The 19,184-nt window shown below is 45.2% G+C and overlaps 2 protein-coding genes across 2 annotated transcripts; one reads left to right on the forward strand and one right to left on the reverse strand.

Annotated features, from left to right (window-relative positions):
• The first annotated feature begins 2,762 nt into the window (after window positions 1–2,762).
• Window positions 2,763–7,795, forward strand: LOC117404671 (coenzyme Q-binding protein COQ10 homolog B, mitochondrial-like). The gene is made up of 5 exons (XM_034007591.3): window positions 2,763–2,931; window positions 5,418–5,576; window positions 5,905–6,097; window positions 7,032–7,133; window positions 7,588–7,795. The coding sequence occupies exons 1-5, from the start codon at window positions 2,831–2,833 to the stop codon at window positions 7,753–7,755; spliced, it is 723 nt and encodes a 240-aa protein (XP_033863482.3). The 5' UTR covers window positions 2,763–2,830; the 3' UTR covers window positions 7,756–7,795.
• Window positions 7,796–10,557: 2,762 nt separating this feature from the next.
• LOC117413826 (60 kDa heat shock protein, mitochondrial-like) lies at window positions 10,558–18,875 on the reverse strand. The gene is made up of 11 exons (XM_034023172.3): window positions 18,713–18,875; window positions 16,561–16,736; window positions 15,323–15,658; window positions 14,903–14,998; window positions 14,717–14,810; window positions 14,166–14,334; window positions 13,779–13,878; window positions 13,396–13,641; window positions 12,458–12,632; window positions 12,121–12,299; window positions 10,558–11,692 (listed from the first exon to the last, which is right to left on the reverse strand). Exons 2-11 carry the CDS (start codon window positions 16,732–16,734, stop codon window positions 11,540–11,542), a joined length of 1,722 nt encoding a protein of 573 aa, XP_033879063.3. The 5' UTR covers window positions 16,735–16,736; window positions 18,713–18,875; the 3' UTR covers window positions 10,558–11,539.
• Between the last annotated feature and the right edge of the window lie 309 nt (window positions 18,876–19,184).

Consider the following 19,184-nt stretch of genomic DNA (forward strand, 5'->3'; position numbering starts at 1 on the left):
CAGCATACAGCATTCCATTTGCCTTTCCTTACGCACAGGGGCTTGTCTCAACTTACCACTGATATACTGACCATATTGACGTCACCCACTACAACCCCCTGGAACTGGAACTGGAACTAAAACAGCCCAGTGGAGACTGGATTATCCTGGGTTCCCGTGCCACCAGCATGGAGCCAGTGAGAAGCTAGGTTAATAAAGCATGGCAAAGTGTAATAAAGCATGGGGGAAGGCTGCTGAATTACTGTGCACATTTAAAGTGGTAGAGTTTTATAAGGGTCCCCTTTTTTATTGTAGAGGGAGAGCATAGATTTTAAAAAGGATGCGCTTGTAGAGTACAGTACAGTGTATCTATAGTGCACACAGACCCTCGACAGCCACACTGTCTGTTAAGACAAGGGGACTCACATCAAACAATGCGGTCACAATTGTTTATGACATGCTGTGCTGCTGGAAAGCACATAGCGTTCCTGTGTACGGCATGTTTGGTTTTATGGAGGTGTGGCATGGTGCCCCATCTTCCTGGAATACAAAGCACATGCATATACAGTGGTTTGCAGAAGTATTCACCCCCTGCAAAGTTTTCACATTTTGTTGGCACCTGAGCATACTCCACAACGCTTTCAAATTAGACTTTACATGTAGAATCTACACAAACTACTCCACATTGATAAAGTTAAAAAATGCATATAGAATATATATAAGATTTACAGAGAAAGAACAGATTAATCTCATTTATATAAGTATTCAACCCCTTTGCTACTGCAGCCCTAAATCAGCTCAGGTGCAAATGATTTGTTTGAAAGGTCACAAAATTAGTGAAATGGTTTCAGCCTGTGTGTACTCAAAGTGGTTTAACTTGTCAATAATTTCCCTCAGGTATATAAAGACTTTCAAGCTGCAACTCACATAGTGATCCGACAAAGCAACCATGAAGACCAAGGAGCTTTCGAAACAAGTCAGGGATAAAGTGGTAGAGAGGCACAGAGCAGGAGAAGAGTACAATAAATCATTAAGAAGTGGAAGATGCATCATACCACCCAGACACTACCCAGATCAGGTCGCCCTCCCAAACTGAGCAGCTGGGCAAGCAGGAAACTGGTTCGGTATGTCACTCTGAAGCCAACAATGACCTTGAGAGATCTGCAAAGTTCTGTGCCTGAGATGGGAGTCAGTGTTCACACATCAACAATAAGCCGGTCCCTACACAAAGCTGGCCTGTATGGACAGGTGGCAAGAAAGACATGGTGGTGGCAGCATCATGTTATGGGGATGCTTCTCTTCAGCAGGGACTGGGAAGCTTGTCAGGATAGAGGGGAGAATGGATGGTGCAAAGTACAGGCAAAGCCACACTGGAGTGGTTGAACAAGAAGAGGATTAATGTTCTTGTGTGGCTCAGTCAAAGTCCTGACTTGAATCCAATCAAAAATTTATGGCGAGACTTGAAGATTGCAGTCCATCGACAATCCCCAACAAACTTATCAGAACTGGAGCAATTTTCCTGTGAAGAATGGGCAAAAATGTCACCATCCTAGTGTGCAAAGCTAGTAGAGACCTATCCACAAAGACTCATAGCAGTAATTGCTGCAAAAGGTGCTTCTACCAAGTACTGACTTAAGGGGCTGAATACTTATGCAACCAGTAAATTTAATTTTGTACATTTTCTTTGCAAGTTTTGCAAAGTTTTGCAACAGTGTTCAGTTTAACCACTACAGCTTTGAAGAAAAGTTTGTTTGAAAAACTGCGCATACATTATTTGTAATTCAACAAAATGTCACATTATTGGCAGGGGGTGAATACTTCTGCAAACCACTGTATATATATATATCTACTATATGCACATACTCCGTGCATTGGGGTGTGCGTTGAAAAGCCTGGACTGTCCCAATCTGTCCTGGTGTACATGGAGTCATACGGTTGCCCTAGTCTGGTGGGCTCTCATCTAGAATTGATCATCATAGGCAGCTTTCTAAGTAGATGGGCCCCCAAAATACTACAGGTGTTTCCTAGATTAAAACTACAACAGAAAAAAAAAACTATACTCCACTGTGAACACCAGCATTTCACAGCGCTGGAGAATCATCCTGGATTGTATCACCACCCTATCTGTGGTGATCCCAAGACTACTCCTCTGCTGCAATCCAGATTACCTGCTGCAGTAAAATCCTCTTCATGCTCTAAAAGAGCTGAGGCTACACTTACAGGGAATGGGTAGAATCAGCTCTGAAGTCCTGACAAAGTTTCCAATCTGGGTTCTAGGAACTTTAAATCAACACTCAGGTCGTCCCTAATTGTGTAGCAAAACCCCGCTAGTAGGGAAAAACCTGTGCAGTACAATGTGTTATTGGAGGGGTGAGGCGACACATGTGAATTACAGTGTAGTATTATTACCTCCCCCTTGGCCCCTGCAAAATATCATTTCGTTTGACACCAAACCCTGAAACATTACTATATAAGGGTAAGAGAGCACTTTTTAAAGGAATTACTGTATAATATTACAGTACTATAATTATGACGTTGGTTGGCATGCTATACCTCAATCACGCGCTCTCCCCAAATTTAGCCCTAACCTTTAGGGGGGAGAGAGAGAGGGTACGGGGGCCGGGGGAGGGTAATCCAATCCAAGCTTCTCGTCTCGTGACTTCCCTCCGCAAGCAAAACTGGACAAGGTGCACCGCTGAAGGGCGTCTCCTGCAACCAGTGAGAGCGCGAATGCGACCCCCTTTGACCAATCAAAAGCTTCTGTACAAGGGGCTGCGCCTTCAGAGGGGCGGGCTCAGAGAAGAGAAAGTATCAGCTGCTTGGTGGAAGCTGGAATTTCACTGCTGAGAAGATGGCGAGGAGTGTGCAGGGTCTGAGGAGAGCACTAGCCGAGTGTGTTAGCGATTTACCGGCCACTGCCAACCGTGAGAGGAGCACCAGGAATGCAGTTCGGTAGGGAGCTGGGGATAATACCAGCTTTTTTATTGAATATATGTTTTAATGCCGTTGAAATCTCGAGTCTCCCCCGCACTGGAAAATTTCCGACCTTTCAGAGTTTGAGGTCAACTCAGAAAATACTTTTTTGAAACGAAAAATAACAAAGAGACTGTTCGGACCGCATTTTATTGGAGACCACTTCCGTTTCAGTTGGCCGTTGTTTGTAAGAAAACCGGTGCAGTTAATTACTATATTTTTTTTACCGGCAGTGCCGCAGTTAAGCGAAGCAGATGTTTGCAATATAATAGACTAGTTAGACATTACGCCTTTGTTGAATCGTGTAAAGTTACGTTCGCACAGTAGTATTTGCTGTTTCTGTATTTGTTTTACTGATAAGGAAGGTTAGTTACACGCAGTGTGCTAGATACAGAGGAAATGCGTTCACACATCGTAATTTGATTTTTGAATCCGGGTGAAAGTTGTTGCCGTTAATTTTCAGTGTATTTACTCTAAATTCTACAACTGCTTCAGAGTAAGTCTTTGTGCTGCACTGCAATTAATAAACAATTTATGACGGTGTACCCATCTTATAAATTAGTCGCAGCAGTAGACTCCCCTAATGGACTGTAGTAATAATAATAATGATAATGATACATGTTATACTAGCCTTTTGTTTAAAGGGGGAGGGGAGGTGGCGGTGGGGGGAATCGAAGTGTGTTTAGGCAGTGAAAGTTCATGTGCAGTTGCATTTTGGTCATCTAATATATAAGTACATGTAAAAACGTTGGTGAGTTGTCGAGATTCGACTGAAGGCTCAGTAATGAAACCCATGGTGTGGGGAAAGAAGATTTGGTTTTGGCTACACAAGTGCAGACTGAGCTGATCTTTCTAACATGGATTTGTACGAAAACGGGCTCCCTGCACCTTGTAAAAGCACTGCCTGGGGGCAGTGCACCCATGAAGACATCACGCACAGGGGAGACCGTTTGTATCAACACAGCCAGGCAGCTGCAGTGAGCAGCCAGTCACAAGATGGACTGGGGAACCTGCCAAAAAGCAGCAGTGAGTACACGGGCTGTGTACCTGCGCTGTATTATAAGGATGAAAACAATCAATTGGCCACCCGCTTTATTTAGCGGCTCTGAATGAATTGATTAATCGCCCGGTACCCTATTTGGAGCCTCATGAGCCAGCTACCCTGAAACACACGCTTTCACAAAGCTAATCTGTTCATATTTGTTTTTGTGATGAACTATCTATTTGAGAAATGGTAGAATTTAATATATTTATTATTATATTTTGCAATCCTATATTCCTGTTTAATATGCTGCACATGCATGTGTTCAGTTTTATTTTGTGACGTCTACACAGAGTAAGTGTTAATGCACGGATTCACTGTTGATTATATTACCTGTCTGATATCTGATTAGCACTGTGGTTGCTGATTGCACCTCTACAGTACAGTATAATCACTAAATCACAGTGCCATTTCTACAGCCCACTCCCCATCTCTACTAAAGCATGTATTCTCTTTCCACACAATCCAGATTGTGGTGTGTACAGACTAAGAACAAAGCACCTCTCCAGCACAGACAGAAGCTCCTGCTGCAACCTGTGGAAGAATAGTTACCAAAATACCCTGAATCTGTTCTGGCCTGGTGCAACTTACAGGGGTAGTAGCAACTAAGCCTATCCCACACAGCCATCAGCTTTCTTGGATAGCAGCTACAGCAGGATAGTTTTAAAGTAATAGTACCCAAGGCTTTGCCGTGCCCTGTGTGGCAGGTGTTCGGATCCCCTAAACGATCCATAAGTAATTGTTCTGCTAATAAGTGTGTTTCTAGTTGTTTAAAGCCTTGGTTAGTACAGACATCCTGTGTGAATTGCAACATGATTAGTCACTATGGGACCATCCTGTAGGAGCCCTCATTCCTGACTCGTGCTTTTACTCTTGGGAACAGAGCCTGCCCAAGGGCAAGCTTGTGATTTCTATTGAGCTGCTCCGCCTCCTGAGTGGAGGCGAGGGTTATAGAGCATGCTGTAATATTCATGCAGTTTGTGGGCGTAGTACAGTGTGTTCTATGCCATTGCCGTTCTGCATGTTGATATGATGTAGGTCGTGATACCGTGCTATTTATAGTCTCTTCTGGGATGGGTATATGCACGTTACTTGCATGCTGTGCTGTATCTTCAATGCTAGAATGAACTGATTACAGTATTTATTACGGGGTCATGTGGATTGCGCTCCTAATTGAAAGTGTGAAGGGTCGCTTAATGGACACACATTTCTAAAGACATTGCAAAGACATTTTATTTATGAAGCTCGTTGACATTTGAGCTGTTGAGTCTTTTTAATTGTTCTGGATGACTTATTTAAACCACCATAGTAATTACACAAGCCACACAGACAGACAGACACACACACACACTCCCTTGAGAGAGGTAAAGAAGTCTCCTCCCCTCTGCCTGTTATCTATGTGTTGATTTCCTTCCTGATGCAGGCACCTGTCTTCGTGCGGTCTCTTGATGACCAGAGCCCCCATCCTGCTCCCTGTGTCGCCATGCAACCCCGTCCTCATCACACCAGCCAGGAGCTTCCTGAACCTCGCCGCTCCGTTCATCAACAAGCGGAAGGAGTACTCTGAGAGGCGCATCATAGGGTACGGGCCTCTCGCTCTGCAGCGGCTCACAGCACCCTGCTGTAATGCATGGCCTTTGGGCCTTCAGAACATCCTGCAGCTATGGCCCAAATGTTTTGCATCCACCTATAAAATAAAAAAAAATGTTGCTTTTTATAAAGTTACATCATTTTGTAGTCCCCTTTTTGATTACACAATGATAAATAAAACCTTTGGTCATTGCTGTATTGCTGGGCTGACACCAGGAAGTTTAACTCCTTGAAACAGCGGTTTTTCCTGTATTGATTCTCAGTCTCCACCCTGCTGAGGGGCTTGATTCCCAGGTGCTGACAGCATGCTGTCTCTGCAGGTACTCCATGCTGGAGATGTATGATGTGGTGGCGGGAGTGGAAGACTACAAGCAATTTGTGCCATGGTGTAAGAAGTCCCAGGTGGTGTTGCGCCGGTCGGGGTACTGCAAGGCACACCTGGAGGTGGGGTTCTCCCCCGTGATGGAGAAGTACACCTCCCTCGTCACCTTGGTGCGCCCGCACCTGGTCAAGGTAGGGAGCGCGCTGGTCCAGACTCTCAGGCTCCTCTCTGTTGTTTTTCTCTTGTGGCACCCCGACACAGATCAATATTCCAACTAGGCTTGTATATAAGAATATTATTTGGGGTCCCCAAGTGGCTCGTCCAGTTAAAGCGCTGCCACAGGGAGCGCAGGATGAGTCACACAGCTTGGGCGGCGCCAGTTCATGTCTGGGCTGTGCAAAGACGGGCCCGGGCTGGGGGATGGGAGACCGGCAGGGATTGCTTCTTCTCATCACGCAACAGCGAGCCCTACTGGCCAGACACCGAGCACATTCAGAGTGGATAAAAAGCAGGGCTGATGTTCTCGGGATCGGTCTCCCTCTGCTCTGGAGTGATTCTGGCTTAAGGCTTGTGAGATCGGAGAACGCTTGCATGCCCACAGAACATCTGCTGTGTGGGGACCCGCTGCGGAGAGGAGAAAAAACATAATTGGACATTCCAAATTGGGAGGGGGGGGGGGGGGGATGGAATAAATAAAAATTGGTCACTCAAATAATAAAATTAAAAGATTAATATGATTTAACCATTGAAATGTTTGTTCTGTTTATCATTTATAATCATTTGTTTCATTTTGAAATAAATATAAACGTGAAATAAATTTTCCAATATTTAAGTGGATAAATGTGGCTTATAGAACTGTGTTCTGACCGTGTGTGTGACTGAATTTCACACTCTAAAATGGTGTTGGAGATACACTGGCTGTAAAAAGCATTCTGGTATTTTGGTGCTTATTTGTTAAACTAGAAAACTATAAGCTAGTTTCACAGACTCCTATTGGCTTTAAACTTGGATTAGCTTACCTAATTGAGCAGTCCAGGATCAGTACTGAAATCAAGCTCCATGAAGCCAGCTGTAAAACTCCAGCCATCCCAGCGGTGACGGTTGTGTTTCCTGTCTCCTCCGCAGGCTTCCTGCACGGACGGGAGGCTGTTCAATCACCTGGAGACGGTGTGGAGATTCAGCCCGGGGATCCCGGGGTACCCCAGAACCTGCACACTGGACTTCTCTGTGAGTACAGCACACTCCACATGAAACCCTGGTCCTGTGCGCTCTACTGTACAAGCTTCACATCCAGGGACGGAGCACAGCTGCTGTACACCAGATCATGGGGCTCGACCCTATAGTGTAGAATTGATAAACTTCCAAGTAGTCACTTGAGGATTTAAAAAAAAAAAAATTCCACTTCATCTTGTGTGTAGATACCATCTCTGTGCTTTGAACATATGACAATTCTAAAGTTAAAACAAAAAGAAAAACTAAAAAAACACATTTGTTTTTGTACTATATAAAAAGTTGTGTGCGGGGGGGGCAGACGGAACATGTTCCCGAACTTGCACAAGATGTTATGTTGTACAATAAGAGACACGGACATGTGGCACAGGCATGACATACTGACTTGTAGTAATCCACCCCAGGGCTCCTCTCACAGTCTGCTGTTTGTCTTGTCTCCGGCTCCCTTCAGATCTCGTTCGAGTTCCGCTCGCTGCTGCACTCCCAGCTGGCGACGGTGTTCTTCGACGAGGTGGTGAAGCAGATGGTGGCGGCCTTTGAGAGGCGCGCAGGGAAGGTGTACGGGCCGGAGACAAGGATCCCGCAGGAGTTCATGTTTCACGAAGTGCACCACACGTAACGAGGAGGGAGGTTGGGTGGAATGGATATGGGGGGGGCAGGGGGGGGTCCTCATCGGGGGCGGGGGGGGAACGGACGGGCTACGTATTGACAACACTCAAACTAAACTGTTGACCGGCTCTTGTCATTGCCCACTGCTCGTCCTAATCCACGAGGGAAGAGGGTCGACGGAGGCAGGTTCCAGTCGTGTCTTGATGGCCCTACCAGCTCTTGCCAGGGCAATAAAAAGACTGAAAAAATATAGTGTGTGGTTTAGGAGGTTCGCCCAGTATGACAGCTGATTCAAACCCTGGGTCTCCAGTATCTAGTCTGTGATTAGTGGGGCACGCTGCCTCACACAGTTAGTCAATGGCTGGGTGTGGGATTTTAACCCAGCATCTCCAGTCTAGCAGTTCCCACCTGGTCCCGGAGTCGATGAGCCAGTGACTGAGCTGTGGGGTCTGAACTCTGTTAGAGGTCTGAGAAGGAGTTTGATCAAAGGGAACTCCACTGTTTGGATCTGCTGCTGTACCTGTGAAGAATCCTCAAGGGCAGAAAAGCTGATCTGTACACTTGTGAAAAAACACATATGTATATGGGGGCTATGTTTTAGTTTGTTGGGGTGTGGGGGGCACAGTTTTTACCTTTTTTTATGTATTATATGCCACTGTATAGAAAAAATACATATTTTTTCTTGAAATATATGTAAAATAATTTAGATGTACATAAAGAAATATATTTTAGTAGATAAATTGAAGTGCAGTTTCTGGTGTGTGTGTAAAGTTGTGTTTGTCAGAGATCGAAGTGGTTATATAAATATTTATTGGAATTGATTTGTGATTTCATGTTGTATTACCAGAGATGATTTGACGCTAGTTTGTGCACCTGATACTCTGAAGTTAAATTAAAACACAATCTTCATTATTTCATTGGTTAGAGGGGTTCTCTCACTTGGTATTCAAAACAACAACAATGAATGGAAAAGAATGGAGTCTATTCACTTTTATCTAAAGTGGTGGATATTAATACGGTCTGTTTAAATATGACCACGCACACTTAGTTTTCACAGTCCCCTTCTTTATCCTGTATTTATCAAATGTCCCTGTGTTATTTCAGCAACTGTTGTCAGTAAGAAACTCGGAGATTACAGATCACAACAAAAATAAATCATTTGATCGTCTCTTGCAGTACCGTTGCCTAACGCTAAGCCCCCTTCACACTGACGTGCTCTACCCAGGGGTCAGGACTCGGTGTCATGCAGGTTGGCTACGTGATTACACACTACGTTTGATAAAGCAGGGTTGTCCTGGGTGACAGACACAAGCACACAATGCCCGTATCAATGACCTGGAAGCAGCTTGTTACAGACGCTTCCATCCAAGCTTCTCTGGATTGAACCTTCGGCCCAGATGTTGATTAGGGCAAATGTTTCTTCATCCCTGCTGCAATCTGGCTCATGGTGTGTCTCAAGCAACAAAAATATGGCTAAACAGAATAAACAGAAATGTTCCTTGCTGAAGGTAAACCTTTAGTCAAGTGTGGCTGTTTGTTATTTCGTCGTCATGCATTTTGTCTTGCTCAACCCGGGTCAAAGCATGTCAAAGTACATCCTGAGGTTGGTCTCTGGGACGCGGGTACATGGTTTCACACTGCGTGGGATTGTGACTCGGGTAGCCAGAACCAGGTCTGGACCCAGGTAGAATTGCCAGTGTAGAACAGGCTTAAGAACCTTCGTATGCAACTTTCTGTGTTGCTAAATCTAGTAGCGTCGGTTCAGACGTGTGTGCATCGGAATGGAAAAGCAGCGTATACACATTTGATAAATACGGGCCCCGGTACCTTGTAAGCCTAAGAAAGACCTTCTCCCGTGAGGTCTGTCTGCGTGTGGAATGATCAGCTCAACCTAGCAGTGTTTCACAGGCACTGGAATGATGAATTCTGTATTAAACTACCAGGTGGCAAGTCAGATTTAGAAATGACTCCCAAGTACCTTAGGTGAGTTTTGTATCAACAGAATGACCACGTGTGAGAAAGCCTCACAAAGGCAGTGAAGGGTGTTATAGAGTGTATTGTATTTCTTTATTTTATTATCCTCCTTAAGCCTACTCAATCCCCTCAACCCTGAGCTAATTTGTCAATGACCATTTCAAGGTTTGAATGCTGATGTGATTGTCTCCTTGCGGTGGCTGCCTTTTTAAATAGGCAAATCCTGCTGTCAATACCCTTTTAAGAAAAGGGGTCACCATTTGATTCATGCAGGTGGGTTAGGTAAGGGGGACAGCCCTGTGTTTGAGGAGTGAAGTAGACTAGATAAGAACAGCTTCCATGGCCCTTGTTTGGGGGTCAAACCTACTAAAAACTAGCCATTGTTCTCCTGCACTTGACAAGATCCCTCCTTAAATCTCCCACGATGTTTACCAACAGTCGTGTAATAATCAAAAGAGACTTGTTAAAATGAGCCCTGAAATCATGAAACCTCATTTGTAAAACATACCACACCATTTAATCTTTTTCCTCTCATTCACCAGCTGCACAGTAAACCCGACATAGAAGAGTGAGGAAATGGATTGTTAGATCTAGAAATACAAGTTTTGTGATATGAGCAAAACCATTCTTAAACTCAACCCTGGGAGAGAGCGCCCCTTTGTGGCACTGCATGAATAACATGCACTGCAGAACAGTGGTGATGGTGTGTGATTGTGATACAGTAAATCCAAAACAAAACTAGTTACAAACTTCATGAAGACATTGATAAAATATACCTAGAATGAAAACAAACAATGGAAAAACAGTTTTTAAACAACAAGAAAAAAAAACACTGGCATTTGAAGAATCTGATTTTATTAAACAAAAACAAAGTATTTAATTAAACGGCTAAATTGTACAACATGTTTAGTAAGCATAGGGATGCCTTGTACAGAAAAACATTTCTTAAATAAAAAAAAAAGAAACAAAAAGAAATCTGCATCCTTAAATGCTTTGACCCAACCCCACACATGATTGAGATGTTTAAGATGATGCAGGGAATGTAGACGGACCCCAGTCCAGGGCAGACTACCCACCTACTCCCAGTTCATGCTCCAATCTGGCACCCACATTCCCATTAGCTCCTCCCTCTCACTCACCCACAGTGCACCAAGGTCTCATCACCAGAAATGATGGAAGTGAAAAAGAGACTCATAACTGGAGAAGACTGAGGGGGGTGGCCAGACCAGAGAGCATTCTCAAATTCCAATGGGATGTTGGTCTATGCCATCTCAGGAATGGAAAAGGGCTTCTCCAGTACAACCAGGTGATAGAGAAGGAAGAGATCCGACAAGCATCCCTATCGCATTAACCTCACGAGTCCTTCTCAGTGACACTATGCTAATATGCGGTAGCTCATATCTTTGTGTAGAAACCCAGATTAGAATGGCTGAGCTACACATGAATCGCATTTTCTATAATTCTGTGTTTCTCTTCAGGAGGATGCATACAATAAATATTTAGTTTGCACACCCAAGTACCGAAAAAATCTATCACGAAAAATGGCAAATGGCAATTACTTCAAATAGAAAATAAATGACAAAGCAGGGGGACAGAGACCGGGATACACAGAGCTAGAAGTAAACAGATGGGTCGTGTTGAGAACGGCTTCAGTCCCGAGAAGCAATGAATGTCTGAGTGTCCCTCCCGCTGCTCTCTCCAACACGTGGCAGACGGATCCCTCTCCGCACCCCCACTGCAAGGACCGGGGGAGTGGGGGTAGAGAGAGGGCAGTCTTGGCAAAGGCTGTTAAGGGATAGAGTGTGAGACAGGTAGGAGGTCTAGAACATGCCTCCGCCCATCCCACCCATCCCGCCCATGCCTCCCCCCATGGGAGCCTCCTTCTCCTGCTTGGGCAGCTCCGTCACCACGGCCTCGGCTGTGGAGAGCAGAGACGCCACGCCTGCCGCGTCCATCAGTGCGGTCCGGACAACCTGCAAAGCAAGAGACACGGTTAGGGGTTCCAAAAATTTACAAAAAAAAAAAAAGGGGGGGGGGGGGGGAGGGGGAAGAGACGCAAAATAAATCCATTGGATGGAAAAATGACCGTACTCTTAGCCTTTGTGTTGAAATGTATATTTGATCGATCGGACGCAAAATTTGGGGCATGTATGTACATATGCATGCATGTATAGTTTTTGTCTAATTGTTCTTGTGCACATTTTTTTCTTTGCTCTTTTATAAAGTTTCACAGGTTTACTAGCAATTATTTATCCAGCATAGAAAAAAGAGATACCAAACTTTGAAAAAAACCTCTTTTCATGGTTATACTAAGCTAGCCAGAAGTGTTATTTCTCTCTTTCTGATAAGAGGATATTGTGTTTCTCAAGTCCAATGCCTAGGACTTGGACAAGTGTCTGACCTTGGTGGGGTCGATGATGCCCTTCTCAACCATGTTGACGTAGGTGCAAAGCAGCGCGTCGTAGCCGATCTCATCCGAGCTCTGCAGGATCTTCTCCACCACCAGAGAGCCCTCCACTCCCGCGTTCTTCGCTATCGTCATGGCAGGGATACGCAGGGCATTACGGATAATCTCAATACCTGAGAGAGAAAAATATATATCAAAACTGGCAGCAGTGAAGCAAGTTATGTGCTCAAGCTAAGCAGCAGCAGGGTCAGGGTCAGGGGTCAGGCCTGGGCAGCACTTCCTCTTGGATTGCATTGTGCTCGGGTGTTCAGGAAGCTAAGCCGGTACGTACCCACTTTCTGGTCTTCGTTGGCTGGTTTGATGGTGTCCAGCACAGGGATGCACCTCAGCAGAGCGCAGCCTCCTCCTTGCACGATCCCCTCCTCCACCGCGGCACGCGTGGCATTCAGAGCGTCCGTCACGCGGTCCTTCTTCTCGTTCACCTCCACGTCACTCGTGCCACCAATCTGAGAGGCAGAGAGGCTGTCAGGACGAGAGCTGGCTTTCGTTCCACCCGACCGAGCTCACTGTTACTTAATTGGTCTAATTATTTGATTAACTGGACACATTTAACACTTCTCTTCAGGCCTCAATGTTTCATAGGTAGTGTACCTTGAATCAAGGGCATTTTTAAAACCATCAACTATAAAAGACCTTAAAATATGAAATATGTCAAATTCAACAAATAATTAGATCAATGATGTTAACTGAGAGCTTAAGTTGGAATGAAAACCAGAAGACCCTGCAGCCCTCAAGGACTGGAGTTTGATGCTCCTGCTCTACACTGTACTATGCCTCAACCGCATCCCAATCAAAAGGACAACACAAGCTGGAGTGCATGCTATAGTAATACACAGCCAACTACTTTCAGCACTGCTACAACAGTGAAAAGACACATGCCATTTACAATGCTAAAAAAATAACCGCCTTTAAGTTATGTATTAATGTGGCGGTGGGAGTCCAAAAGGTTTATTTTACACATCAGCATGAACAGGTATGAGATCATTACCTGCTTTGAGACCTGGATGGGGGTGTAATTGATTCAATTTAAATAATTAAGAATGCCACTGTACAGTTCAGAGTCACACCAGGCTTTGACCTCCGACACATCTGAGCTTATAAAAAGGCGAAGCTTTATGATGAATGTATCGTTTCTGTGGGTAAGAGGGCAGTTCGGATCTCATGACTCGAGTGTCCACAGATCCCGCCTCCCCTCCCGCCTCGACCCACCTTGAGCACAGCGACTCCGTCAGACAGCTTGGCCAGCCTCTCGTTGAGCTTCTCCTTCTCGTAGTCACTGGTGGTGACTTCCAGCTCCTCCACGATCTGCTGAATGCGCTTCTCCACGGCCTCCTGGACCCCCTTGCCTTTAAGCAGCATGGTATCATCCTTGGTGATTATCACCTCCCCCACCTTCCCGAAGTCGTGAGGCTGAATATCCTCCAGAGTGAGGCCGGACACCTCGTCCCCAAACACCTGAGAGGTCGAGAGAGGGTCATCGATATCAAAAAGTTGTGCCCGAGCCCAGATGGAGTGGTGTTTGTAAAAGCTGCCATGCACCGCCCAGCTCCTGATCTGCAATGGAGGCTCTGAAGGGGACGAGCAATACTTACAGCACCCCCGGTGGCGACGGCCATGTCTCGCAGCTGGTTCTTCCTGTTGTCTCCAAAGCCTGGAGCCTTGACTGCCACGACCTGCAGCCCCACCTTCAACCTGAGGAGGGGAGGCCAGTCAGTGAAACAGATTTCCAATTACACTGAAACAGGCTCACTGCCCTGACGTGCTGTATTATTAAAAGTACACGTCCCTAATGTCTCTGTACCCCCGTTTATTGGAATGGCCTGAAACAGACTGAAGTAGTCCAGCAGACAAACGTTTTAGCTGCAGTCTTCTTCAGTGGACTAAATTAGGACAGGACTTTCAATTTAAATTCGGGACTAGGAGCTATCTTAGTGCTAGCTGTGTGGAGTGAGACAGAGGACAGAGACATGGAGACCAACCTGTTGAGCACGAGCGTGCTGAGGGCCTCCCCGTCCACATCCTCGGCCACGATGACCAAGGGCTTGCGGTTCTGGTTTGCGATTTCCAGAGCAGGAACAATGGACTGGACACTGGAGATCTTCTTCTCACTCAGGAGCAGATAAGCGTCCTGGAACTCACACTTCTGACCTGGAGAGAGAGAGAGAGAGAGAGAGAGAGAGAGAGAGAGAGAGAGAGAGAGAGAGTGTTAGGAGACACACTATTGCAACGCTGTTGATGCTGAATCACTGGGATCCTTTAAGACCCGACTTGACAAAGTTTTTAGACCAATCAGCTACTAGGAACCGAACGAGCACCAATGGATTGAATGGCTATTGTGTGTTTATTATAATCCCATTCAAACTATGCAATACCTTAACTTGGGAGTACAGTATTACAGCAAGTGATGTCTGTGGTTAGCCAATCTGAACTTCCACCAAAATTCAGGTTCTTAAAGTAATTTCAAAGCCCATCCCTCCTTGGCCCCTCCACACACGCACACAGGAGCAGGCAGGGTCCCTGCTGGTCTCACCTTTAGTGGTGTTGATGAAGTAGGGAGAGATGTAACCCCGGTCGAATTTCATGCCTTCAATGATCTCCAGCTCATCATGCAGAGTTTTACCATCCTGAACAAAACCAACACATCACAAGAATCATTATTAATAATGGAAGGGGATCCGGTAAAAGGACCTTTTCTCATTCTGCACATTTCTCTTACTTTGACTGTGATGACACCTTTGCGCCCCACTCTCTTCATGGCGTCCGAGATGAGGTTGCCAATCTCCTGATCACCATTGGCAGAGATCGTGGCCACCTGGAACAGAGAGAGAAATGAATATGGGATCCGAGGGGGAAACCGAAAGGCCAGAGCAGAAGGACACAGATGCTGCAGGTCAGGGACGGTCCGCTCTGCACACCAGGGTTAACGAGAAGATTACCTGCATTCGGACCTTGAAGTTTAATTGGTTCAATTCAGCAATTAACCTTGGTTGGAACCAATACCTGGTGTGGAAGTGACAGAGCTGACCTGCCCTGCTGTAGGAAGAAAAAGGAGAGGGGAAGATGGAAAGAAGGAAGGAGACATAAGAGGTGAGAGAGAGACAGAGGGGAGGGGGGAAGGAGGAGCGGCTCCTCTTACCTGCGAGATCTCCTCGGGGGTGGTGACTGGCTTGGACAGTCTCTTCAGCTCGTTGATGACGACCTCCACAGCCAGCATGACACCCTTGCGGATCTCCACAGGGTTGGCCCCCTTGCTGATCTTCTCGAAGCCCTCCTTGGCGATCGCTCTGGCCAGCACGGTAGCGGTGGTGGTGCCATCACCCGCCTCCTCATTGGTGTTGTTGGCCACGTCCTGGACCAGCTTGGCGCCGATGTTCTGGTACTTGTCCTTCAGGTCGATGGCCTTGGCCACTGTCACGCCATCCTTGGTCACCTTGGGGCTGCCCCAGCTCTGCTCAATGATTACCGTGCGGCCCTGCCATGGGAGGAGAGGGGAGGCTCATTCAGTGGTCTTGGTAACAATGGAAGTGGCTTTTCTTTAGGTTACCTCCTAACCTTCATCAGAATGCTCATATATAGTGCTTCAGGGTTACAAATAAAACAATGTAAAATATTACTTCCTGTCCCCAAACTAGGTCTTTTAATTCTGCGTCGGACTATTTTTTTTGGCCAATAGGCCAATGTGTATCGTTACCTATTATTATTATTATTATTATTATTTTTTAGCAGACGCCCTTATCCAGGGCGACTTACAATTGTTACAAGATATCACGTTATTTTTTACATACAATTACCCATTTATACAGTTGGGTTTTTACTGGAGCAATCTAGGTAAAGTACCTTGCTCAAGGGTACAGCAGCAGTGTCCCCTACCAGGGATTGAACCCACGACCCTCCGGTCAAGAGCGCAGAGCCCTAACCACTACTCCACACTGCTGACCTATAGACTTAACTGGGAACTTCAACACCAGGGTTAATACTGAACTTGTTTCACTCCATTTACTTGTGTTGCAGAGCAAGCTATAAAGTAGTCCACGTTTTCTCCAGTGCTCTCACATTTCAGTACATTAGCTAACACCACCACCATGTATACAGCCTATGCACATCTTTAGGTTTCTGATAAGGATTCTAGTTTCCAGCTTGATTTTTACATTGAAAACTAGGATAAATGGTAAACCATTTGGCAGCTATTGAGGCAAACATGAGACCATCACAGGGAGTCCACACAAACCAAGCTTAAAATAAAATAACCCATGTCAAGCAGACAAGCGTTTCAGCTAGTGGCTTCTTCAGTGTGACCTTAGGATTCCAAAGTGATGGCTAGTCTTGTTTTTCTCTCTTATCCCTGTTCAGGGTCAATGTCCCCCACCGCAGTACCTTGGGTCCCATGGTAACAGCCACGGCGTCGGCCAGCAGGTCCACGCCCTGCAGCATCAGCGCCCTGGCTTCACTGCCGAACTTCACGTCCTTGGCGTAGCCGCGGGTGAGGTGGGGGGCGAGGGCACGGGAGACCGGCCGCACCTGTCTCAGTACACTGGGCAAGCGGAGCATTCCTGCAATCAGACAGCACACCACGTTAGCCACACGGGTCTCAGAGATACAGCGTGTTACAGCGCACATGCATTATCATTTTAAAAAACGGGTGTCTGTTACTCCATTAGGATCGCTTGAAGAACACTGAACTTTGTTCTCTGTTCCAGTTCAATGATTGGAAGACCAGAGCTTGCTGAATAACTCCTCTAGTTGTGTGATGCAACTGTCCGACATGTGGAATGTCATGAAGGATGCAACAGCAAAGTTCTTGAGGTAGAAACATTTGCAAGAAATTCAGGATTAGGCAACCTACTCCCAGACTGCAGTAAGGAAGGGGCCGTTCATTGTTCCTGTCTGTTAGGTGTGTGGGTTCTCATTTTAGTAAATCTGATTCAACAGCAATAAGCAGCACTTGCAAATCCATAGCAAAACGGCACAATCAGTTACACAAGGCCTGCCTGCTACATACAGGCTTGTTCTATCAACCCCAAACCCAAATTGTGATGTTGACACACAGACAGGCACTGAATGCAAGCAACGCGCACTGAACCCCAGTTCTCGACACGACGAAGCACAATCAACGTTGGTAGGTATTAATACGTATTAATGTTCGGTTACACCGAGTTGCACTATGCAGAACTCGATTTTAATGTATAAAAAGTATGTTTCGGCTTATTCAACACTCAAGCCTGCGAGTGTATTGAACTGAAACAAATCCCACATGAACATGATGCGGAGCTCGGTAAACCTGAGGAGTGCATTACAGTAGTGTCTGGAGGAGACGTGTGGGGTTGCAGTGCCGGCACCACGTGTGCCTGTAGCACAGGGTCACGCATCACAAGGTCAAATTCGCAGCTCCGCAACTTGCGTAAGGGCGGAGCGTACGGAAACCACCAGAAGCATTTTGTAAACCATGTTAAATATACCTGCATACAAACACACAGGGGCCCAGCCAGTAAACACGTTTCATTAAACCACTGTATGCGCAAACCCCTAGCAGAGTGCATGCATGAACTGCACGGTATCTTCACTACCGATTCCCCTGGACCATGCGAAGGGACACCTTTTAAACGAACAATTGAAGCTGCCCCAATGCATGCCAGCATGAAGCCACACCATTCTGCGTGTTCCTAGTTTAGAACCAGCTTCGTAAAAAAGAACGGCGTTCTTTAGAGTAGGTTTAACAAGGGAAGTGTGTCGTGCGGTATCCTTTTTTATGTTTTTCTTAATTTTAAATACAATACAAACAATAAATGCATTGTACATATATTGCATTAATTACAATACATTAATAAAACACAAATATACACACAAAGTTAAATCTCACATCCAATAAGATTAATTTTGGCCACCCCTTTACTTGAATATACAGTATTAATTTCGTATCAATACAGTTAACAGAAATATAGTATTAAAATGAGTAGTCACATGGATTATTCATAAATGTCAGTCTTAAGATAGGTTGATGCCGTACCATGTTTTTAAAATTCTCAAGTTTGTAATCTAAAGAGTAAGAGATTTTTTCTAAATTGATATTATCTAACAATAAATTCTTCCATAGTTGTAAGGAAGGTGGGTTGGAATCTTATATATATATATATATATATATATATATTACACATTTTTTAGCGATACAAGTGCAGAAAAGATACATTTTTAAGTGTTTTTTGTTAATGAAAGTAGCGAGCTGTCACCAAGAATTACAAGTCTAGCTGACAGTGGAAGATCATAGCCTATTTTTTGATAAATTAAACCCAATTTTTTCCCCCAATAAGATTTTAATTTGTTGCAATTCCATATCATATGTATAGGGAACCTGTATGGCATCTGTCTAATTTAAGGACTTTCACACAAACGTGACTTTAGATTACAAAGTAACATAGTTAAGATAATTACAATGACTGTATATATATATATATATATATATATATATATATATATATATATACACACACAAAAATAAAAATAACAAGCAGCATCGTGCGGCAGTACTCACTGTTTGCGAAGCAGTCAGTCGAGGAGACAGAAGAAAAGACACTGAGGCCGTTACCTTTCCTAGACAGTCAGGATAGGTCTGAGAGGAGACGTGAGAGGATCAGTGAATAAAACAGCACTGCTCCGGGACACTGCAACGCACATGTGCAGCTCCATCCGGGTAACACGCCGACCTGGCCCCGCAACACGAATCACACAAATACAATCCGCACAGCCGACAATCGACATGAACACAACTATCAATGCGTGCTCAGCGTTTAACTGTGCTATTCAGAATAGCTTCTTCCATGCACAAATACGTTCACAACGCGATTTAATATAGATATCGTTTTAAGGCATTGGGTTGATATTATTTAATGCTCGTTCTGGGGCTAGAGTTTCCAGAAACTTCGGCATCGTTACTGGAGAAAAAAGGTTAGCTGAGGTCAGAGGTTGTCGTTGTGTAATCTGAATGCAATTCGTTGTGATGCAAC

This window comes from Acipenser ruthenus, chromosome 10 (assembly GCF_902713425.1).
Source record: "Acipenser ruthenus chromosome 10, fAciRut3.2 maternal haplotype, whole genome shotgun sequence".
Lineage (NCBI taxonomy): Eukaryota > Metazoa > Chordata > Actinopteri > Acipenseriformes > Acipenseridae > Acipenser > Acipenser ruthenus.